Source organism: Adiantum capillus-veneris, unplaced genomic scaffold (assembly GCF_014529385.1).
Source record: "Adiantum capillus-veneris isolate H3 unplaced genomic scaffold, ASM1452938v2 Hic_scaffold_264, whole genome shotgun sequence".
Classification (NCBI taxonomy): Eukaryota; Viridiplantae; Streptophyta; class Polypodiopsida; order Polypodiales; family Pteridaceae; genus Adiantum; species Adiantum capillus-veneris.
Genome location: NW_028221395.1, coordinates 135,422 through 160,315, shown reverse-complemented (window position 1 = coordinate 160,315; position 24,894 = coordinate 135,422). Strand labels below are relative to the sequence as shown.

At 42.7% G+C, this 24,894-nt stretch overlaps 1 protein-coding gene across 1 annotated transcript; it reads left to right on the top strand.

Moving 5' to 3' along the window:
- The first annotated feature begins 20,010 nt into the window (after positions 1-20,010).
- LOC147417361 (uncharacterized) lies at positions 20,011-22,055 on the top strand. Its single transcript, XM_086507685.1, has 3 exons — positions 20,011-20,408; positions 20,520-21,068; positions 21,218-22,055. Exons 1-3 carry the CDS (start codon positions 20,234-20,236, stop codon positions 21,802-21,804), a joined length of 1,311 nt encoding a protein of 436 aa, XP_086363811.1. The 5' UTR covers positions 20,011-20,233; the 3' UTR covers positions 21,805-22,055.
- Positions 22,056-24,894: the final 2,839 nt, after the last annotated feature.

Here is a 24,894-nt window from a genome sequence, read left to right as displayed (position 1 = left end):
CACAAGATTTGTTATCGGCTACGGTCTTCAACAAATACGCATGGTGATGCCAAAGGGTGGATCTATGCACGACTGGTGTTCTTGTTGTTTTACATCTCGGAATATTTATGGCAAAGTGAATCCTTCAATGCCTCGCATGTAGTCAGAGACGAGGAGGATAAGGATGACTTCAAAGTTTCACCACGATTTTATCAAGTGAAAGAGAAAATAATTTAACATGGATATGAGATTCCTATCCCGAGTGGGTGGGGCAATACCTTTCTTATTCCTCAAAGCAAAAAGTTTCTGACCAAGTGGGTGGACTTGTGGTGGACAATGGCAAAGGCAAGGTTTTTGCAAGAGAAGAGAAGCATGGAAACAAGTACATGGGGAAGGAGGGCACACCCACTGCCTAAACACCTTGCATGTTTTCCCAAATCTCATTATTGCAGGGTGGACTCATGAGAGAATGATCGAAGCAAAAGCGCGCGGAGAAGACATCACCGACAAAGATAGAGTACTCATATACCTAAACAATATTGTATAGTATTTTTCTTGATTTATATTCTTTGTAATTGATAAATTATATTTTCTATTTTGTAGTGCCTTTCCTTTATCTCTATGTGGTCAAAGGGTCGTCACTTTTGCACGCACCAAATTGATAAGCTGCATAGAACAACCATGGACTGTGGCATCATGGGAAACTTTGACACAGATTGGATGAAGCCAGGTATTGTGGAACTATTGAAAGGATACTAAAGGTTAATTTTAGAACCTTTCATATCTTTATCTTCGAGTGGAAGTAGTTTGCAAATGTGTCAGATGACATGAGAATGACCTCTACATGGTGAACTCTGGTGTGCATCACGCATGGGAGGTATGACAATTTAGTTTTTCCACATGATTGTGAGCATGTGAGTGACTACCTTTTTTATTATTATTTGCTTGTAACATAATTATACCCATGTTACTCACTTTGAGCTTCTCTTCTATAGGTCATCTATATCCCAACAATCCACCAAACAAAACTTTGGTTTGTAATTCCTGTAACACCTCGGGGGAGAACCATTTTTGCCACTAATGAAGTGGAGACCATCTCCAACCCTCTTTCACCTCCTACTTTGATGAGGGGGAGACAGAGGAGAGGGAGATTGATGAATCAAGTCTGGTGGCTGCAAGTCTTAGCGAGGATGATTGTCCATGATGATGAAGATGATGAGATGGAGAATGAAGAATTCGAAGCTGATGAAGCCAACGCATCTACAAAAGACATTATATTCTCTCTTTATGATTTAGGAGCCATGGGCTTAGAATTGGATGATTTTCTTGTAGAAATCTTTTGGAAGATGATTCACAAACTTTTGTATACTTTAAGTTATGAAATTTTTTTGGTCGTGTCATCCATTCATCTCTTTCCCCCCCCTTCCTCTCTTTAATTTTGTGAAGCGTGCTAATTTATTTTAATCATGTGACAGTGATTAGTGTAGCTCTAACCAAGTGTAATCCCACATAGCTAACCATTGTCCATATTTTTATACCTCTTTATTAAAAATTTAATAATTTTCATATAATATTCTTTATTTTTATTAAGAGAAGGAAAACACCAAAATTTGAGGGGGGGGGGGGGGGGGGGGGGGGGGGGGGGGGGGGGGGGGGGGGGGGGGGGGGGGGGGGGGGGGGGGGGGGGGGGGATGGTATGTTAAGCCAAAATGTGAATGTGAATGTTTAGATGCTAAATTGCACTTCAAGAATAAACGTTGTAATACTCATGGCAATAACAAAGGTAACTATCACGGTAATAATTGCAAAAATAATCACGGTAATATTTGAAATGCAACCCTCTTCCCCCCCCCCCCCCCCCCCCACCTCTCCCCGCCCTCCTTTCTCTTCCCTCTCCAGATGATTTTGGACCTTCTTTCTACAAAACGTGGTAAATGACTGCGGTAAATAGTTAGAGATCTTCATAGTGAAGGTATTTCATATTTTTAAGGCTCTGATTATTGGAAGGACTTAAAAATACAACACCTCTTGTATTCCATACACATATTCAAGAATGTAGTACTGCACACCCTATGGGACCATATATTGGAAAAAAAGACTCATTGGGGTGAGGGAGGATTTTAGAGCCTTGAAACGTCTCCCCACCTCCACACACCACATCGATCTCCCAATGGGAAGATTGTGCTTCCTAAAGCGCCGCCATGGATGCTAACCAAAGAAGAGCTAGATCAAGTGAAGGATGCCATTGCATCTATTTGCACACCAACAGGATACATGAGGTCACTAAAGGGAGATTTCACAAAAGAAAAGAAAGGTGGAAGCATTCAATTGTATAAGTTGAAGTCCCATGATTGGCACAGGATGCTACAAGTAATTCTTTCTCTCTCTCTCTCCCTCATTTTGTCTAGATATTAATGTGTGTGTATGAATTTCTCTCACTTTCGTGTTTACTATTTTGGCATTGTAGTTCATTTTGTCGGTGAGTATGTGCATATGTCGGGACAAGAAAGTGAGGGAAGTTATTTCCAAACTCAGAAACCAAACTTTTATATGTACACAATACCCTCAACAAGCACTTAATTAGTGTACTCTTGTGTGTTTTCATATAGATTTGTAAGCTCCAAAGAAATTGAATAGATGCCATCCCTGCTGCTCAAACAATTGTAGTCGAAACTGTGTGTGCCATTGAGGATGCATTTCCTCGATCAATTCTTCTTAGCCAAATCTGTCTCTTGGTTCATGAGGTTGCGGAGATCGTTATGTGTTGAGTATTGCATGCACGATGGATGTTCTTTTTAGAGAGGTTTTTAAAGACTCAAAGATTTTGTGGCTACGGTCGGTCCCAGCCAGAGGCATGTATGGCCAAAGGGTGTATCATGCAAGAGATGAATTGTTTATATTTCAAAGTATTTGGCACAAGTTGATCCCAATGCCTCGCATGTGGTCAGTCAAGGAGGATGCAAGGATGAATTCACACTTTCCAAGTGAAAAGGGAAAAGCATTTAACATGGATATGGATCAATCTCAAGTGGTCAGTAACTTTGTATCCTCAATGCAAAGGTTATGACCAAATGGGTGGACTTGTGGACAATGGCAAAGGAAAGGTTTTTGCAGGAGTAAAAGCATGGAAGCAAGCACATGGAGATAGGAAGGCACCCCCAATGCCTCGACACCTTGCATGTTTTCCATATCTCACTAGTTCCAAGTGGATTGATGAGAGAATGATAGAAGAAAAAAGCATGCAGAGAAGACATCACACACCAACAAAGAATGGGAGTATGCATGAGGTTGCATACCAAAGGTAGAGTACTCGTATACTTAAACCATATTGTATAGTTTTTTCTTGATTTTATCTTTGGAATTGATAAAATATATTTTCTTATTTTGTAATGCCTTTCCTTTAACTTTATGTGGTCAAAGGGTTGACACTTTCGTACACCCACCTTGACAAGCGTCGAACCACCATGGATTCATGTGGCATCATGGGCATCTTTGACATAGATGGTGATGAAGCTAGGTACTATGGGACTATTGAAAGGATACCAAAGGTTAATTTGAACCTTGCATACCTTCATCTTTAAGTGCAAGTGGTTTGCAAATGTGTCTAGATGGCATGAGAATGGCCTCTACATGGTGGACTCTAGTGTGAATCACACAGGGAGGTATGAAAATTAGTTTTTCCATGCAATTGTGAGCAAGTGAGCGAATACCTTCTTTATCCTTATTTGCTTGTCACATTAATTATACCAATGTTTCTCACTTTGTACTTGTAGATGGCTGATACAGTCTCACTAGGTGGGAACCGACTCCTGTGAGACGAACAGTGGATCAGTCAGTAATTACTACGGCAGTTACCATAGTAATTCCCAAGGCATATAAATAGGACCCATTACATTGTAATCGGGTTGGCATTTGTCGTGGGCATGAATAGAGTCATTTGTCGGCTGTACTTCTGCTTAAGATTTTGATTCATAATCCTTAACTCCTGAACTGTTCTTGAGCTACATCATCTTTAATTGTTATCTTTCATTTGTAATCCTAAATACAGCAGTACATTATACTCCAGTCATACATACTTTCTACTCATTCTCTCTGAATCTAAATCTGAATATCATTCTCAATACTTCAGTCTGTTTCTCATTTCAGTAGATGTATTCTAGTTCAGTTTCTATTTCCTTGTCCAGTCTACTGTTTGAACTAACACATCACCCGTAGCTGTAAACTTCTAACACTAGAATTAGTTATCTAAAGAGATCAGCTCCAATTCCATTTTGGAAATCACGGTGGCTAGAACTATTGCTCGTTGACTAGAAAACTCATCTCCCAGTTGGAAGTTTCTCACCTGCAATAATGGCACCCAAAACCAGTCATGGCCGAAAACCATCCTACTGTGTTGACCCTATTCCTCAGGACTCAGAAAGAGACTCTAACCCCAAGCATGAGTTGGTGACTGACACTGAGGCTCAGGAGGAGAACAGTCAGGCTGATGAGGCGCAGGTGTCACAGCATTCTAGTCAGTCCAGACACAGAAGGGCAGAAAGGGAAGCATGCAAGGCTAAAAGTTCTTGGTCCAGACAGGGGTACGAGGGTGCCAAAGGCAGTAAAGGAAGTCACCATACTTCCAGTAGACAAGCCAGGGAGGACACAGAAACTGAGACAGAAGCCAATATTAATTGGGATGCAGATACAGACAACTGTAAGAAAACTCCAAGGAGGCGTCCAGACTCTACGATGAGAAGAGGAAGGACCAACGGTGATCGACATGATTACACATCCTTGTTGAAAATCTCTTTTCCAGTGTTCAAAGGGGATAAGAAGGATGATCCGGATGTTCACATCCAAGCTTTTGAGCAGTATGCAAAAGTGAAAAATATTGATGAGGATGACTGGGGTGAATACTTTCCGCAAACACTGAAGGAGGCAGCGAGGAAGTGGCACTACCATTACCCGGCTTGCCAGCTCCGATCCTATAATAAACTACTTAAATCCTTCAAACTGGAATATTCCGAGAACAGAGGTGCTGAGGATATTCTTTGTGAACTGGTAAGATTAAGCAGAGGAAATTGTCAGTCCGAAGCTATGCTGAAAAAAATCAAGGAGCTGACAAGATAGCTGCAGGAACCACCATAAAAAAAGCGACTGCGAGCATGGTTCTTGAATGGCTTTCACAGCAAGAAGCTTAGGGAGCAAGAGGTACCAGCACCGACAAAGAAATTCAATGATTTGGTGCAACAAGCCTTGAAGCTAGAACAATAAGCTAAGAAGGAAAAGGGCCATAGGAAGAGGAGGTCCAGTAGTAGCAGTCCTTCTACTGATGGCTCTGATTCAAGCGGAGTTTCCAGTAATTTTGAGAGTAGCTCTGATGAGAAGACCAAGGATAAGCCTAAAAAGGGGTCTTGAGCTAGGAAGATTGAAGAGATGGCTCGGCAAATTGCTGAGATTAGCGAGACCAGAAAACCGATGAGAAGAATGGAGACTTGGTGTTCAAATGTAAATCTATGGACCATGTTTCCAATGAGTACCCACAATGTACTTATTGTAAAGCCTGTGGCCATTTATGGAATAACTGTGGCATTTGGATTCATCATTTCAAAAAGGGCAAAGACTTTTCAGTGGTGGCATTTATCAATGCCTAACCAGTAAGAGTGGAAACTGCCAACACTTCTCAAGAGGAGAAACCAGGTACCAATGATACTGGTCCATGGCGCGGTAGATACCAAGAGGGTAGTGGCCGGGGCCGGGGGCGTGGTAACTTCTAGAGCCGAAGTATGAGTTGCTATACTTGTGGAAAGTATGGGCATTTCATGGCTCAATGTCCAGACACACCTGGGACTGCGGCTACTGAGGTGAGGATACCAAAGCCAGTTCAAGTACGAGCAGTTACACGGAGCAAAGGAATAGTGATTGAGGAAATCCGAGAGATTCCAGACAAACCAGTCACTACTGAAAGTAGAAAATGGGCTCAACAGAGAGAAGTATGAAAGGCTAAGGGTAAAGAAAATATGGTTGATGAATGGCAAGAGCAGAGAGAACTCGCAGCAAAAATCACAAAGGATTTAGCAAGAAGCTGCCAGAGCAGCCAGAGAGTTCTGAAGCATGAGTCATTCAGAAGATACCAACCTAATCTACTAAGACAGATCAGTAAAAGCCTAGCATACCTGAGACCATGTTGGCTGCAGTACAAGGAATGATTGAAGAGTTGGGAGCTGATAGAGGAGCTGAAGGCACTAAAATGAAGGAATGGCATTGTGAAGATATTACCAGCTCTTCAAGCTCCAACAACAACTCTGATCATGAGAAAGAGTAAATTCATGTAAAAATCTATGACAGAATCCAGAAACTCAATGTGGAGCTGGAAGACATTAGAAGAACTTTGCCTCAAGGAGCGAAATTCATCAGACAACGAAGGAAGGCTGAGACGAAGGCCCAGACAATTGACTGGACGGCTGTTAGACATTATGAAGTGCCGCTAATTTAGGTAGATTATAAAGTTCAAAAAAATGGGAGCCACTTTCGAGTGTCATTCTTGATGGAGGAGCAGGAGTAAACATCATGGGAGTACATCTTGAGCAGAGGATGGGCATCACAAACCTAAAGCCAGCACCTTTCAAAGTGTAGATGGCAGACCATCGAGTAGTGCAAGCTACTGGTATGATAAAAAATATGCCGATACAAGTGGGCAAGGAGAACTTCAAGACCAGTTTTCTAGTTCTCGATGTGCAAGGAGCATATGGAATGCTACTAGGGCGTCCATGGTTGTGAACGGCACAGGCTGTTCACGACTATGCTAATCAGACTCTGACTCTACAAGGGTCTAGGCAGAATCCAGATTCAAGAAAACAACACTAGAAGCTGGAAAAAGGAGCTGAGACCTAAAGAACTATCCCAGAAGTATAAGATCAAGAAGATTGAAAGGATGTTAGCAACTCTAAATATTTTTCCTTTAGCGAAAATTGATCTTAATGCAGTTCTACTGAACAAGGAGCAGGTTGAAAAACAGAAGAAGCAGTTCCCAGACCAGTTTACTGAAGTCAATTCAGGAGAACATTCAGTTCAGTTAACTGCAAGGCCGAAATGATCCATTGAATCCAGCACGCCAGATGAGCCAGCACATTCTAGGGAGGACACGACAAATCAGAACAGTGATTTGGAACTCAGAGGACTGTCTTGGGATTACGCCAAAGAGTCAACCAAGAGAAAGGGCGGTGGGCCCAACTGGTTACTCCCAGATGATCAAGAGATCGAGGAAATGGCATCTAGGCTCTGAAGACAACCCTAGAATGATCAAAGTTGACAAACATCTCAACTCTACAATGAAGGAGAAAGCACACAGAATGTTCTAGCATTACAAAGATGTCTTTTCCTGGGAACACACTGATCTGAAAGGGGTGGATACAGAGGTCTTCCAGCACAGGATACCACTGAAGCTACATGCCAGGCCAGTAAGACTGCAGCGGTACCGAATGAATCCCAATCATGCTAAGAAGGTCAAGGAAGAGATTTACAACCTTCTCAAAGCTGGGTTCATAACTGAAGTAGCCAGTAGCGATTGGTTGTTTCCTATTGTAGTTGTTCCCAAGAAGAATGGGAAGTTGAGAGTATGTGTGGATTATAGGAAACTCAATGCTCAAACCATCAAGGATCCATTTCCATTGCCTTTCACAGATATGTTGCTTGATGAGATTGCACGGTATAAGATGTACAATTTTATGGATGGATATAGTGGCTACAACCAATTACAAATTTCTCCTGAGGATCGGGGAAAGACCACTTTCATTATAGAGTGGGGAGCATTTATGTATCTGGTAATGCCATTTGGACTACGCAATGCACCAACCACTTTTCAGTGGTGTATGACGGAGATATTCAATGAGTTTCTTCATCGGTTCCTCTCCATATTCATGGACAATTTCACTGTATATTGAGATGAGGAACAACATTTACTATTCTTGGAAATGGTTTTTAAGCGTTGTCAGGAGAAGGGGATTTGTCTAAATCCATTTAAATCTGTTTTCCTAGTCTGGAAAGGACAGCTACTGGACATGTAGTATCTCGCAATGGATAGAAATGGCCAACGAGAAGATCCAGTGTGTTCAACAAGCCAAGGTGCCCAGGAATGCATCTACGTTAAGTTCTTTCTTGGGATATATTAACTTTTACAGAAGATTTGTGCATAAATTTGCCTCCCAAGCTGAATCCATTTAAATCTGTTTTCCTAGTCTGGAAAGGACAGCTACTGGACATGTAGTATCTCGCAATGGATAGAAATGGCCAACGAGAAGATCCAGTGTGTTCAACAAGCCAAGGTGCCCAGGAATGCATCTACGTTAAGCTCTTTCTTGGGATATATTAACTTTTACAGAAGATTTGTGCATAAATTTGCCTCCCAAGCTTTACCATTGTATGAGCTCACAAAGAAAATTAGCAAGTTCAATTGGACTGCTTAGTGTAAGGAAAGCTTCCAGATCTTAAAAAGTGCCATATATTAACTCTTACAGAAGATTCGGCAACCAAATTGGGATGTTATCTTCCATGTACATGTAGATGCTTCGGGGCTGGCAATGGGGGCGATACTAGCCCAGCCAGATGGAAGGACTGACTATTCTGTCTACTTTGCCAGTCGCAGATTTAGCGAGGCTGAACAAGGTTATACAACCATTGAACAAGAAGCTCTAAGAATGGTTTTCAATGCTATGAAATTCAGGCATTATTTGCTAGGAAAATTGTTTCATTTCGATGTGGATCATCAGGCCCTATTATTCTTGATTAATAAAGTCATTATTCAAGGTAGGCAAATGCGGTGGATGATGTTCCTTATGGAATTTGAATTTTGAATTTTGAATTTTTCATAAACCTGGCAAGAACCACTGTGGCGCTGATTTCCTCTCTAGGAGTAGGGAGGGCTATTCTAAAGTGTCTTTAAGAGACGAACCAGTGGATGCTGAATTATTTTAGCTGGAAGCGGCAGAATCAGTTGATCCTGAATTATATGAAGTATATTAGTTTCTTTCTCAGGGTGGTTTCCTAGATGACTGGAAGAAAAACTAGAAGAAGGCTCTGGTTATCAAAAGCTTAAAGTTTACCATCATTGGGGGCTCACTCTACAGATTAGGTGTCGATGGTATTCTTCGTCGATGTGTGCCTATGGAGGGGAGAATGCAAGTTATCTCAGAGGCGCATAATGGAGAATCTGGTGGACACTTTTCTACTGATGTTACTTATAAGAAGATTTTGCAGGCTGGTTTATGGTGGCAAACATTGATATCCGATGTCCGAAGTTTTTGCAAAACTTGTGACATATGTCAAAGAATAGGTAGACCCACAACTATGCAGACGTGACTTCCTTAACACCAGTACAACCACTGGGTGTTTTCATGAAATGGGGTTTGGATTTTATGGGACCTTCTCTTTATTGATTTAGGAGCCATGGACTTAGAATTGGATAACGCTTCTTGTAGAGATCTTTTGGAAGATGATTCATGTAAAAATTTTGTATATTTTAAGGTATGAATTTTTTTTGTCGTGTCGTCCATTCATCTCTCTCTCCCCCCTCTTTGTCTCTCTAATTTTGTGAAGCATGCTAAATTATCTTAATCAAGTGGGAGTGATTAATTTAATTGATAACAAAATATCTATAAATTTTTTGGAACAATTACTAATGAAAAATAACAAATGCTTTGCATTTTTCTAAGAAACATAGTCATTATGAAGCGTTATGGATGCAAGTGGAGCTAGCGTTTTGTGTTGTGCACAATGCAAGTGTGCTTTGAAGAACAGCTTCTTTACTGTGCTCCTTGCTCAACACCTTTTCATGATAATAGAATATCTCTTTTGCACCACTACATAAAACCTTTGAGAAATATGCGAAGAGTGCATGGATGCAGTCGCTCGGGTGAAATCTGTGTGCGGTAGTAGAAGTATTAATAAAGACGATAATAAAAGAAAAAATATCCTCCGTAAGTAAGAGAATGAGAAAGATTCTTGCAAAAGTATAAGGCACGTGCACATTGTTGCAAGATAGAGCTTGAAGAAACTAACATAGCTACTACCATATGGTAAAATGTGGGCACACTTCATTCTATCATGCCCATGCCTTGACAGAAGATGTCCTCCATGTTTAGCTTCTCATCCTTGACAGTGCTTGCTTTACATGGAGGCGCATGCATAACTTTTGGATGGAGCAGGCATAACTTTTGCCCTGCCACCCATCAACCATATTGTACTTGATTCACTTTTTTAAAAAAGTGCAAAGGTAGATAATAGACCCAAAATAGTCACCCACAAGACGCATTGTTTGCAAAATTGACAATTGTACACATCATAGGCAAAATGAATTGATTGGCAAATGTAATAATGATAATTGTACAACATCATAGGCATAAAGAATTGATTGGCAAAAGGAACTGCGGTGACAAATGTAATAATATACATGGTTCAAAAAGACGTATAAAATCCGTCTCATGATACATAAGCTATGAGAAACCCTAAACTAATGCTATCTAGCTACGGCTAAACTGACGTCGTCTAGTCAGACGTCTCATCGCGTCCAAGCGGCGTATCTGTCGGATTCTGCAAAAAAAGACAATAAGACAGCTTTCAGTAAGTATAAACATATAACGACATTTATAAAACAATACAAAAAATAAAAAAGAGTAAACCCTAATACTAACCATGCCGCCGCGAGAACTGAGAATGTCCATCAGGGCGTTTAAGCCCTTCCTGCCTGCGTACTCGCGCTTGTACGGTGTGGGATCACGTCCTGTCATCGACCACTGTCAAAACATACAAAGATTTCATTATGTTAGAACTAAAAAACTCATAAACCCTAAACTATAGAACATGCATAAAGAGCAATGTGAAAACACTTACAAAATCGGCCTCAAATGATGCCCATCCACCGCTCCCCAAGTGGTGCGAGCTCCCTGCCTCTACTCGCGCTCTGGCTGCATCCTTTTGTTGCTTCCACTTGTCGGGATTCTCGCGCGCTACTTTCTTCGCATTCTTCCAATCTTCTTTGGCCAGCCAATCTGGCCTGTTCCACCCATTCTTGATTGCTTTTTGCACTTCGGAACACTTGTGTTTGCAGTATTCGCGCATTCGAATCTTCATCAGGTCTTCATTGAAGCGCTGATCCCGTGTTGGAACGGGAAACTCATCATGAAGTATGCTGATGACTCTGTTTTTTAAATCACTTGGTACTTCACTCCATTTGTTTAGTATGTAGTGTCTAAACAGCTGAGAGCAAAGACCACGCATGCGCGAGATCACCTTCTTGCCGTCATCATCCATGATGATGCCGCCGCTGATGTCGACGGAGTAAGGCAAGCCCTTTGGCCGGTGACGCGTGAACCTGGGTGTCCCGGCAGGGGTCTCTAGCGGCGTGTCGATGGGGGTACGGACGTCAGGTGTCTCCACCGGCGTCTGGGCCCCGAAGCGAGGAGTGTCGAGTGGGGTGGCTCCTGGCGGAGTAGGTAGAGGTGTGTAGCTTCTAGGAACAGTCAGCCGTGCAAAACCTGGCATAGATGGCGATGCTGTGGCTGGTGTGGGGGCGGGCAAAGAAGGGGAGGGTAAAGAGGCTCGTCGAACACGAGGCGGTGTGGAGGCATCGGTGGCGGAATCCCCACAACAACCGCCACCGCCACCACTAGAGCGCCGGTGTCTAGACGAGTGTGAAGCTCATCTCGTCCATGCCGAAGCTTCGGAGCGCGCCGAATGCTCCGAAAGAGAGGGAGATGCGGATGGAGTAGGAACGCACGATGATGCGCCAAAGCGATGACGCTCCACGTACCACTGTCTCTGCTGCGGTGACAAAGAAGAAAGAAACTCCTCATCATCCATACCTGCATTAAACACACGAATATTTAAACTTAATATTGAATGAATAGAGTAGACAATGATGCAAAGACCATTAAATACAATGACGTAAGGACGCATATAAATACAATGACGCAATGAATTGAGTGATAGAAGAGGCAAGTCGAAAACTCAGAATTTTCAATCAAAAGATGTGAGCGCGAGTAGAAAAGAGCGTTATACAACATGGAAGGTACTTAGAGAGCCAGAGCTTTTACAACACGGAGCAAAATTGTTCAAATACAATATTTGTGGCTTTAAGAGATCTCTCTCTCATCCTCGCATAACTCAGCATAACTTCCTATATCTATATAGAGCTCTCCGTTTAAACACATATCCTCTGTTTCATTTTGTAGCTCCTCTGCATGCACCCCATATAGAGTAGTAGCATCTTGATGCTCGTCTGGCACCACCGCAGCGGCTTCTGATTGAGCATCTTCTCTGATCTCCTCCATTGATGTCGTTGTGATTGGCACATGGTAGCCTTCATACGTCCTTGCACTATGAGGGGCTACCTCTATGACGTACCACCAGTTTGATGTAGACTTTGTAGGATGAAATATTACCTGCCAGAGCCACATAACTTACATGAGAGCTTTCAAGCACATAACTTGTAAAAGGGGGATGTTAACTATTTACATACTTACTTGTTCACAATGCTCGGGTAGTACGAAAGTGTCTCTTAGGTCAGTCCATTTCTTAGTAGAATCCACCTCAAGAAAACCAGACTCTCCTCTACGCACAGTAGCGTTGCGACCCTCCATGATTATCTTGAACCATTGCACGGCGAACAAGTTGACAAAAAATCCTCTGTAATCGATCCTCAAAATCTCTTGCAGCGTGCCGAAGTAAGTGAGTTCCGCCACCACAGGATCTGCATCAGAGGAACGTCGTCGACTAGACTGTTCAAATTTTGCCATGATTCCACAATCTTGAGTAAAACGCTTTTTGTCGATTCGTTCCACCCTAAAATGTCGACCTTTACACCATGCTGCTGTGTATGACTTATACTACAACGAACAAAGATTATGAGTGTCCGTTCAAACGTTTATAAATAAAGTCACTTACTAGTCGTACATTGCAAACTTACCTTGGTCGCGCAACCCCGAGAGTACTCCCACTCTTCTTCAGTCACTTCGTCACCGCATTGTTGTGCGCTTTTCAATTGGTTGTGCAACCATCTTAAGCTCATGAAGGTTGGTAGGCTCTCCAGAACCGCTGGATAGTGCATCGGTGGTCGTCTTCCCCGTCTCCACTCGATTCGTGCCCTTTGTTGCTCTTGCTTTGCATCCTCATATTGTGAAATCGACTTTTGCATCACTGGATTGTGAAGCATGCAAAATCGGTTGATTTTAGACTCTAGATCTTCCGTCATCTTCTTCTCAACACCGAGATTGCACATGACAATCCCAGATATGCGCTCATCATCTATGGTTCGCCATAGCGTGTCCCGGGATTTATCAAGTCCGTCTAGCCACTCTCCAATGTACACTAGGGACTCTGATACCAACCACCCTTCTGCCATGCTACCCTCCGGACGTGACTTTTGACGCACATATCCCTTAAGCGTTTTCATGAAACGCTCTAAGAAGAACATCCATCTGGAATGAACTGTGCCAGCTATTTCCACCTCATCAACTATGTGAACAAGAAGATGCACCTGAATGGTTAGCATTGTAGTAGGAAAATGTTTCTCAAACATGCACACAAGCTCCGCAGCATTTAGTTTGGCGAATGGTATGGAGTCTATGTTGATCTCCTTTTGTGAGATCCATTGCACCAGCTTTGCAAGTTTGTGGATTGTGTTACGGATGTCGAGAGACAAACATCCCTCAATGGCAACCGGTAAAATAAACTGTAAAGTATGTGCAGCAATGATATTAAAGTCCACATTTTATGCAATGATATTAAAGTACACTATGAACGTACCTCACACATTTTATGCCAATCGTGTGACTTCAAACCGGTAAGCTTTCCTTCTTTAGTAAAACACGTTCGGAGCGAGTGCATTACGCCAGTGGGGGTCCGCAAAGATCGAATGGTCTCTTTTACTTTGTGTTCTTGGGCTCCTGTGAAAATCCATGGTGCTTTAGGGAGTTTTTTATCGGCTTCACTTTTCATATCATCATAGATAAGCCTTTCTGAATCCATGATCGTCTCGATCATTTCATCAATCTCGGGCTCAAACATTGCCTCGTTGGGAATGTGCTCTGCATGATCGTCCCCCGAGCTGTCAGAGGCTACATCTTGTGGCCTCACATATGCTGCTTGACCAAAGCGCCTGCGAACACGTCTATTGGGTTGCAAGATTGCTGCTTGTTGGCCAGCGTCAGAGTCCGACGAGTTATAATTGGCAACAACTCGATCTATAATAGATGGATCGAACTCGCCAAATTCGCGAACATGCTGCAAGAAACACGTCTTGTCCGTCGCACAGCATGCTTGCATTGATAACAAGGACATAAGACCCTCGTTGAGAGATAGGTGTTTCGGTTGGACGGTCCCACATCCTCGTCGCTACTCATAATGAGGATAAAAAACTTATAAACTGGACAAAAAATTTAATATTCTATTGGCATTCTTCGTCTTATCTCTCTCTCTCTCTCTCTCTCTCTCTCTCTCTCTCTCTCTTTACCTCACATTCTCTAGTCATGTCCAATCCCCGCACACCTCGGTCTAGAGGTGCACGGAGATCAGAACCACCGGGTTATAATCTCGTCTTTATTGGTCAATACCTATATTTGTGGGTACAAGAAATCTACACACCCACGTCTACATGATACTGCATGTAGTGGACAAAACCCCTTTGCCTCTTCTCTAGTTGTAGCACTTCACTTCATCTTAACATCTTTTCACAGTAGATCTTTTCACTGTTCGTCTAACTCTAAACCCTAAACCGTAAGTAATTCTTGCGTGGACTCGATCTAACGTAAATAAGCGTAAATCTAAATAAACGTAAATCTAACTAAAAGTAAAGCTAAATCTAATTTAACGTAAGTCTAATGACTAGAGGTTGTCTAGATGGTCATTGTGTCGGGGATGTAGTGACTCTTGCCGCCCTGAAGATCCACCTTCTTCCCTATCTTCTGAAGACATTTCACCAGTACTTTTGGATCGACGGAGCCCACCATGAGTAAAGGCAACAATACCCTATATTCCATTGAGGGCTTTCTTCACCGGCTTCATGCAGGCATCGTAGTCTATGGAGACCTAAATCTAATCTAATATAACGTAAATCTAAATCTAGCTTAAATAAACGTAAATCTAGTTAAAAATAAACCTAAATCTAATTTAATGTAAGTCTACATATAACCTAATCTTTAACGTCTTTTAAGATAGTTTCCTACGACGTTATAACTCTCTTCTTCTTGTGTGTGTACGCGTGTGTGGATGTGTGTGCCAATAAAAAGAGATAAATGGTATAACCTTTCTATCACCCATGCCAAGTATGATAGATTGATTATGCCATTTCCCTCTTGAATAATAGGTTTTGAGTTCAACTCCTCGTCGGCTAGATCTTTAGGTCTTTTAATTTTAATTAGTTTCCTACGACGTTAAATTAGTTTCTCTCTCTTTCTCTCTCAATGTGTGTGCGTTTTTTTGGATCGTATGCATGTTTTCTCTCTCTTTTCCTCTCTCAATGTGTGCGTTTTTTGTTTATGCATGTTCTCTCTCTCTTTTCCTCTCTCAATGCGTGCGTTTTTTGTTTATGCATGCTCTCTCTCTCTTTTTCTCTCTCAATGTGTGTGTGCATTCTTTGTTTATGTATGTGTGTGTGTGTTTTTGTTTTTGTTTGTACTCTCTCTCTCTCTCTCTCTCTCTCTCTCTCTCTCTCTCAAAAACACTATGTGTGTGTGTGTATGTGTGTGTGTGAGATAGAGAGAGAGAGGGAGAGAGAAAGAGGGGAAGGGAACATGAGAATGAGGAGAGGGAAGGAGCATACCTGGCTCTCCTTCCTCTCCTCGTGTGTGTGTGTGTGTGTGTGTGTGTGGAGAAGAAAAAGAGAGAGAGAGAGAGAGAGAGAGAGAGAGAGCGTTACCTGCTCCTTGCTTGAGGGCGCCGAAAAACTCAGATCTGAGATCTGAGTTTTTGGACGCGCTCGGTTATTTTTTTACCCCAGCCGGCGTCGCTATGAGCGTCGCAAATTTCTTTGTAAATTTGCGACGCTCATAGCGACGCTCATAACGACGCCGGGAATTTTTTTTTTGAGCGTCGCTGTGTGAGCGTCGCTAATATGAAGAACCTCTTGTAGTGTTTATTTGAAATTTTAAATAATATTCTTTAATTTTTATTAACAAAGGGAAACACCAAAAGTTGAATGTTTAAGACGATAAAGCGAGGTTTGGTACTAGATGTGGTAATTATAACGATAATAATCATGGTAATATGTACGGCTATACCCACAATAATATTTGAAATACAAAAGCCTTCCTCCCCCCTTTTGGACTCTCTCTCTATAAAACGCGATAAAAGCGCACGGTAAATGTTTTGAGAATTTCATAGTGATTGTCTCGTGAGAAGTTCGAAGCTTTCCGCAAAGCTTTAGGCTTGCTCCCCTTTGTGGACTGATCTTGTCCTCATGGCATGGCACTTCCCTATACTCTATGTGGTAGCTCTCGTTCACCGCATCACTCCCATGGGGGATACGTTACCTGCATATACATGTGGTAAGTGATGTGTGTGAACACACTTAGGATCCCTGTGGCATTTTTTTCCCTCATTATGAGGGTTTTTTCCTTGTGCATTTCTATGCCAACGAATTGTAAAAGTTTGTTATCTCCATCCAAATCTTCAAGTGTTTGCGTTTTGCTTGGACAACAAATAAAGACTACAAGCCAAGGGACGTCTTACGTGCCTTGTAATTTAGGGGGAGACATGGTGAGACTGTCTAGCATAGTTATGTATGGCAATTTTGCATAATGTGCATTTTATGTTCTGCATTTCACTTTATGCCATTAGTGTAACAAAATATACTTCTTTGCCTTGTACACTCGAAGTCCAATTAATTTTTTCCATTTTTGTACACTACAATCCACTATATGCGATAAGCATTCTGTTTCTCAATCGCAATAACATATCAATACTAAAGGGCACCAACAAATATCTAGAGCAAGACCAACCAATCAAGACTAGTCTCGGTGAACGTTTTGACAAAAAAGACTTTGACGTCAAGGTTGGCCATTGGTCATCACCCACAGCTCCCATAAACTCCGGTTATGGGATCCACGAAGGAGAACTTTAGGCACAAGAGCAGAGATGCGCGCTGTTGTCGGATCCGAGAAACATAAATCAGGACTAGAAAAATACGTTTTTCCTAATAATCAAAGAATATAAGGGAAAATATGAAATTATATCTGTTTTTAGGTCAAAATCTGAAGCTTTTGCCTGTATTCACACTAAAAATTGTGTAGATTTTTTGGTTTTCTTCAAGGCAAGCTCAAAATCTAACCAGGATTTTATGATTTTAGCCGGTTAAAAAACATTGTACCCCGGTTTTTGGCCTGCCCAAAGGGCTAAGGCCATAGTACTGATGTGTTCCCTTTTTGTTAGTGAAAAACCTTATATGTATTTTAAAAAATCAAATAAAAAATGAAAATGTTTGATTGGTGAGTGATGTAGTGAGCACTCATGAGAAAGTTAGGAGTGACAGTGAGTTGGTGACAATCACATGTTTTCTCTCAAAAGATTATATTATTGAATGTGCTCGAAATTAGAGTTTGGCTCCTCTTTTCTCATGCAACCACCACGACCAAGTGTCCGATTTGTAAAAATTTAAAAGGTTTTCAATGATTGGTTTCTAAAGTTAGAGAAAGGAAAATATTGAATCTTTAATGAGTTTGGGGACGAGCGCACGAGTGGGGAGAAATTTGGAGAGATTCTCTCTTTCTATCTCGCACCCTCTCATGTTTGAGGTGCACTCTCGTGTTGAGTAGTTTGCACCATTGCATGAGGTACTTCTTGTGTCGATGGTTGCCCTCAGTTTCATGAAGCGAGGGACGTATGCGAAGCATGAGCAGGAGGAGTATTAGCAGCAAATGAAGCTATGCATGCAAGAGCACTAGGCAATGTGGCGGTAGTATAGTAGCCGCTCTAGTAGTACCCTACATTTCTAGCTGGATTAGACTCACTTCTATAATGTTGTGCAGGCGATGACCTTGATCTTACACTCTGTGAGCATGCCTCATGAGTCATGACGATTCACGCAACGACTGAGCCTGCAGATTTTACGCCAATGGATTATGGGGCAGTTGCCTTTGACTTCTAGGTTATATTTTCTCGAGTCTCGCATGCACTCTCCATTTCTCTAAAGGGGTTCCTGGGCCTCGACTAGAGCTACCTACTAATTCTATCGCCCTGCGGTAATATTAGGGAGTAATGGGTCTCCTACGCTCGGGGGATGATTTCCTTTCTTTTCCCTGCTTAAAAAGTCCCCTCTCCCCCTTAATCTCTCTTTTGCGGTTTCTTCTTGCAGAGGGCAGCGGCAATAAGCTCTCTCTCTCTTTCTCTCTCTCTCTCTCTCTCTCTCTCTCTCTCTCTCTCACACACACACACACACACACACACACATAGAAGACACCTCAAAATCTTCGCATTCTCCTGCACTCTTTGCCCAGGCATCTCCCTCCCCTAAAATCTAAAGATCTCTCTCTCTCTCTCTCTCTCTCTCTCTCTCTCTCTCTCTCTCTCTCTCTCTCTCTTCCCCCTCAAAATGTCACACCACAATTTTAAGAATAGGCACCATTTGGATAGACCAAGTGAGGGTTTTAAGGGGAGGACCAGATGTTTTCCCTCACCCCCGTTACTGTTCTCTTCTCAAATCCGGCATTCTTTGGCACTATGGTAGCTTGGGCCATCCTCAACAATGGACTTTTGGGTTGTGTCTCTTCGCCAAGTTCTGCCAATTGCTCGGTAGGAGTGTTTTTGCATTTAAATCTAAGTTTCTGTGTGCGAGCTACGGGGCATGTGTGTGTGAGAGAGAGAGAGTAAGTGAGATACATTGGTCATTCCTTCTTCCTGCTTATACTCCTATGTGTTTTACAGATATATTTTTTTAGGAGTGATCTCGTGACATCTTGCTATCGTGGTACAGATTCTTGCGTTATTTGTCGTTTTTCTTTCTATAGCATGCTATATTTTACACATAAATCTATTCGTTTTTCCAGCATAGAAAATCATTAGGATGCTGGCAAGGGAGAAATCAGCTGAATGGAGAGGTGCAATCACATAGCAGAAGCTCCCGTAGATTTACTTGTCTTGTAGTGAGGGTTGAAGCCAAAGAAATAGTATTTGATAAAAAATCCAGAGCTGCATTGCAAGCTAGAATTGACAAACTTGCACATGCTGTGGATGTCACTCTTGGACCTTGAGGTAAGGTTTCGATTTTTCAACTTCAAAACATAACGTTGTAGTACTTTGAATGATATCTGGCATATGATATGTTAATGTTGACCACGCCTTATCTGTGTGGTGATCTAAGAAATTGTCCATGTTTAATCTTGGTCAAAAGCAAGCAGAGATGTTATAAGGCCTTACTACGTTACAGGACATTGCCATCGGCATGATCGGTAATACTCAATCAAATTTTTAAAAAGTAATTTTTTGTTTCTTGAGAGGTTTCACCAAATTTTATTCTTGCTTGAAGCAGGTGCTAAGTTCATAGCCAATGATCTTGGCTTGAAGCCTGAAAGTGTTACTGTTGAGCAGTTGGGGATCGCCTAGAAGGGGACAATGATCCAACAACTCAAAGACCATTATCGTCGATGCAGCCACCAAGGATGAAATCCAAGCTCGCATTGCTCAAATCACGAAAGAACTTGCAGAAAGTGACTCTCATGTATATAACCAAGAAAAGTTATCGCAGAGAGTGGCAAACTGCGTTCACTTCTCTTTTTTTTTCCCCCCCAAACAAAGCTGCGAAAGTTATAAAAACAGAAAAGAGGAGACAAAGTTAAGACCGTGTACTATGCATAGTTCACTTCTCATTGGTGGATCCCATCAGTGGGGGTTCGTTTAAGACCCCATGTCCTTTTGTGTTCAGGTGAAAAAGTTTTCTCAGACAAAATCAGAGACCGCGATTGTACTTGTTATGCTTATGATTATGAGTTTTGAAGTCTCCGTGTCTCTGGATGCACGCCGGTAATTATTAGAAATTTGGGGAGATTGTAATCGTATTTTGTAGTTGGTGCTGCGCATGATTGAAGAGCGTGTAGTGTCTGTCCACTAGGGCTCCCCTTCTGCTCATATAGAAGAAGACGAGCCATCGCAAATCTTTATATTTTCTAGTCAATCCGTTGCGTTTGTTCGATGATCTGAGTCTGAGCGACATCAAGCGTCGATGTAGCTCATTCATGCAGCAAGAGCATCAGTGCTGTATCCGGGCCGGACCATTTTCGTATTCATCATGGAAGTGCTTCTCACGTCCCTGTTCAGTACATCAAAGCGCGAGGATCTGTTGTTGAGGAGCATTAGTGTGCATGCGTCATCGGAAAATATAGTCAACCAGCTGCAGCACGCAGAGGTACGCGTCGACGAAAACTTCTTTGCAAAGCACCCTTGGGATATTTTGAGGAGGCCAGGTAGTATATTTCAAAAGACTGTGGCTGCAATTTGTATGAGTCTGTCTGTGACGTAGTGTCTGGACGTGCGATATATCTCTGTTGTTAAAAACGCTGCTTTGCATGGCGCAGATGAGCGCAGAATCGTGTTGATAGCCCGACGCAAATTCAAAGGTGAGAAGAGGAGGAAGCGCCCTGAGCTGATAACAAAGGACGGTTATCATTGGAAACAGCAAGGCAGATGCTGGAGACGCCACATTCATGCAGCTGCAGGATCAGAGGAGGTTATCTCTCGAAGGTATCTCACTTATTTGAGGCTCCGCAAGCGTATTCGTAGCAGTGGGTCTATCACGGGCAGGGATGACTCCTCATGTAGGGGATCAGTATCGACACGCCCGGCAGCGCCTGCTTATGATGTTGCCGACCCTCCATTCTATATGGTGGAGTACACGTTCCTCAACTCTCCACTTCTCGGAGATGAGTATTGTGTGGTAGACTTACACAAGGGGCCGAAGCGCCGGCCGGTTGGCCCTGCGCCTGCTTCTTCTTCTGCCGCTACAGCTGCTTCTGCTTTACATGTGGACGTGCTGCTAGAGGCCCAGCGGCGCCTGGGCCTTGCAGCTGAATATCATGCAGGTCATGCACTACCACGACTTCTACGTGATCAGACGCCAGTTCCAGGTGAGAACTCCACAGCGTTACGTTTTTGATAGTATAACAACTCAGGATAATGAGGAGCCGACGTAGTTGTAGCTTTATTAAATGACGAGCAATTATTATTGGTGAGACAATATTCATATTCTTAATTCTTAGTATCATCCGATTCCCAGCTGCATCCAATGTACTGCGCATGAGCGTGGACATCGAGAATTTTGCATCAGAAGACGTCGAGATGAGTACTAGTCGCTTGAGAGGGAATGACTCCTCAGATCAGGGCGGGCGTCCTGCTGTAGTGTCGATCTGGCAGCAGTCATCTGGTGAGGCAGGGATCAGCGTTGTCAACGAATCAGATCAACGATGCGATTTACAAGGGAATCGGTTGCAAAGTACTTCCATCTCAGTGGGCGATGACGTCGTAGTAGATCATGGACGGCTGGCTATTGATGGAATTGATAGATTGAGGGAGCCGGCGTCGTGCGATAGTAATTATAGCTGTAGCACCTGCACGCTCGAGTACATGAGAAGTACTGCAGCAGCTGACGATTATTACAATAATGTAATGAATGCCCAGTACTGCAACAACGTCGACGTCGAGATCAATCATAGCATCGCCATCCATCCTGGACAGGCTGAGGCTGAGGCGGCCGGGGGCCGATCATCTAGCAGCTCAATATATGACTTGCTCTTTACAAGTGACGATCTTGACTGGCTCGTTGAGGATCTTGATGAGTTCCTCTCTCTAATTTCCTGTGAATGAAGACGTAACTAAAATGGAGACTCTATCTACCTCATTGCAAAATTGAAATTGTAATCCGGATCCTTTTGTCTACTGATCTTACGTCGTCCCCTTCTGATTTCATTCTTGTTGTCTCAGGGCTTTCGAATTCTGTTAATTTGATTCAGCTTGGTTTCTATATAGCTGCTCGACTTATGGAAAAACAGGACAAGAAAGCTTGCGTATAAGTAGCCCGAGAAAAGCAGGCGCATGCCGCGCATCATTGTATTCTCATTTCAAAAAGACCAGACTCTTGCTCAAAGTTTTCAGAACTCTGCCTTTTCTGTTCTTGCCATTAGTATGACAGCTAGTGTGTAAACCCGTCTTCCAGACGGAAAATGTGAAACGTTGTGCCGTTTACTCTCTTTCAAACCTTGACGTTATCTTCAACGCATATATATTGGGTACAGACTTGTTGGTCTTCTTAACGTTGAGAAGTGAACTGTAACACATGCATCAGAGTTCTTGTCCATCTAGATGGCAAAGTTGACCTTTTGCAAAGGAGAATTAGAACGCCTTTTATGTGTGAAGGCGACGTGCCCTAGGTTTTGTCTATGGGCACTGCAGAGGTTCAGTATGGAGGTCTACATTTGTTGCTCACCAGCTTGAAGAGCTATGTTTACTGATTTTTTTATCTTGCTTTTGATGCAAGAGTAGGATAATCTTCCCTCGTCTATGTTGTTCAAGGTGCATGTACAGGATATGCAGTGTGCCCGAAGGGTCGGTGATGTTGCTGCCAAATATCTTACAATATTCCTGAGATGCGAAATTGTGTTTTTTCTTCGTATACAGTTGCCTTATCACCCATGAATACATTACTTGATTGCTGGAAAATTCCATACAATTGATGTGATACTATCGTAGGGGAAATTTGTCTTGTTGAGTTAGGTGCCAAGCAAATGCGCATGCTACTTTCTTTTAGGCGTCATGAATGTTGTGATGCTTTTAAGTAAAAAGCCTTTGTAGCTTTCGAAGCTGGCTGCTGGCCGCTTCTTTTCTACGTGCGTCATCACCACCATCAGCGTACTGGCCAGAAGTAAGTGAGGGACGACGCCCATTTCTCTCAATTGGCGTATAGTGCTGTCTCTCCAAGTTTTGCAACACAATGGGTGCAGATCCGACTCCTGAGAGTTAACCAACCGCAGCCGCTCTGTGTGTGTGGGTGTATGTGTGTGATACACAAACGCAGGTGAAATGGGAATATCAAAGGAGGGAATAATGAAAAATCAAGATGATCGGAGAATGGCGGTATATTCAGGAGGAGTGAAATGGGGCGGCCATGATGCAGGTGCAGGCGCTGTTCAAACAGAGAGAGAGAGAGAAAGAGAAAGAGAGAGAGAGAGAGAGAGAGAGAGAGAGATCTAAGAGAGATCGCCCCTTTACTTGATAAAGGCTGAGGCTGCAAGCCGGTGGCGGGCGACGGTGATATTGGGACATCGTGACTCATCGATCTCTTCGCACAATTTTCTTTCAGAACAACACAACGTATGATGTTTAAAGTCGCGGCAGTTGCCATCGCCATCGCAACAAGATTTACCTTGTCTTATGCTTGTCTTGTGACATAGGAGTTTGATGCTTCTAATTATATAAATTGTTACATGGGGGAAACGAGGGGGAGAGGAGACTGACAAATCTAGCAAGAGAGAGAGAGAGAGAGAGAGAGAGAGAGAGAGAGAGAGTGCATTGTGGCGCTGTGTTCGACCTGCAAAGTATGCATGCATTGGGAGCTGGTGGACTCTCTACACCAGGCGCTGCTTCAAGAAGGTCTGTATTTGATTAGTTCAATACGTCTTCCCTTTCCCCCGCCTTTCAACTGGATCCGCGCACAACCATTGGCCACGCTTTTTGGGGAAAAAGTTGAGAGGACTATGACCCGAGTGTCATGGCCAATATACTCAAGCTAGATGCCCTAACACCTAAACCCGAGGTTGTCGAGGTGCATAAAGTTACCCTTGACTCAGCGTTGGTCTAGTCGCAGTTGTTTGTTTTTCGTGAAAGAGGCGTAGTCATGTTCTTTACTCGTAAACTCCTGGATTTAGCTTTCATTGCTAGTGAAATTGACTCTAGGTTTAAGCGCCTACTTGTGGAAAAGATATTCTATTCACGGTTTGGTTTTCTCGAGCTTCTTTTCTTCAAGAAGACAAGATGCCTTTGCTCACTGCGCCCTCTGTAATATTGTGTAGCGAGGTTGTACATGTCATCCCTTGGCAACCCATCAAGCTTATCAAAGATGAAATGTTGAGGAAATGCCATGTTTGGGTGGAATTTGTTGACTTGCCCACCTTTGGACTCTGGCTTTGTATTGGGGAACTTGTTGCTTCGTTAGGCAAGGTGCTTTTTTCCCATTCTATTCATTGTCGCAACGAAACAAGGCATGCATTCTTTGGCAGGTAGATAAAAAATTCCTTGACACATTGGAGATCGACCTTCATAGTGTTGGTAAATTGGTAATTTATCTAAAATGGGGGGAAACTTGCTGTCTCCTATTTTCACTGTGGCCACCTAGGACATTTTTATGGAAACTGTCCCTCCATTAACAGAGCTATTGATCTTATTCCCTCACAGTACCCAGGTAGTAAGACCATGGTAATGGATGGAGTCAATCCATTTGTCTTGAGAAGTTCGTCATGGAGCACTTGGACTGTGTACCTCATCAATTACAACCTCCCGCCGTGTCTTGCTATCAAGAAGAGTCATTTGATTTTAAGCTTGATTGTACCTAGTAAGTTCAAAACAAAAAACATGGATGTTTATCTAGCTCCATTAGTTGACAAGCTCCAGGAGTTATGGCATGGGATCAACATAGCAGATGCGGTTGAACCAGTAGGACAACAGCATGCAAGGATCCATGGACTTCTTACGTGGACTATGCATGATTGGCCAGGATACGGAGAAGCTTCTGGTAATGGTTATTGATTTACAAAATTCTCGCTATTCGCAAGCCCTTTACCTTTGATATATGCAGGACTAACAACTTCGGGATACAATGCATGTCCAGTTTACGGGCAGTCTTTGGATGTGTTCAATTCTATCTCTCTTCGAAATACAATTTGTCAAGGCCACCACCGTTAT

Bases quoted from the DNA above. Each gene is read 5' to 3' on its own strand.
- LOC147417361 (XM_086507685.1), top strand. From the start codon at position 20,234: ATGGAAGTGCTTCTCACGTCCCTGTTCAGTACATCAAAGCGCGAGGAT. The intron at 20,409-20,519 runs GTAGTATATTTC...TGCATGGCGCAG, and splicing joins GGATATTTTGAGGAGGCCAG to ATGAGCGCAGAATCGTGTTG. The intron at 21,069-21,217 runs GTGAGAACTCCA...TCCGATTCCCAG, and splicing joins TGATCAGACGCCAGTTCCAG to CTGCATCCAATGTACTGCGC.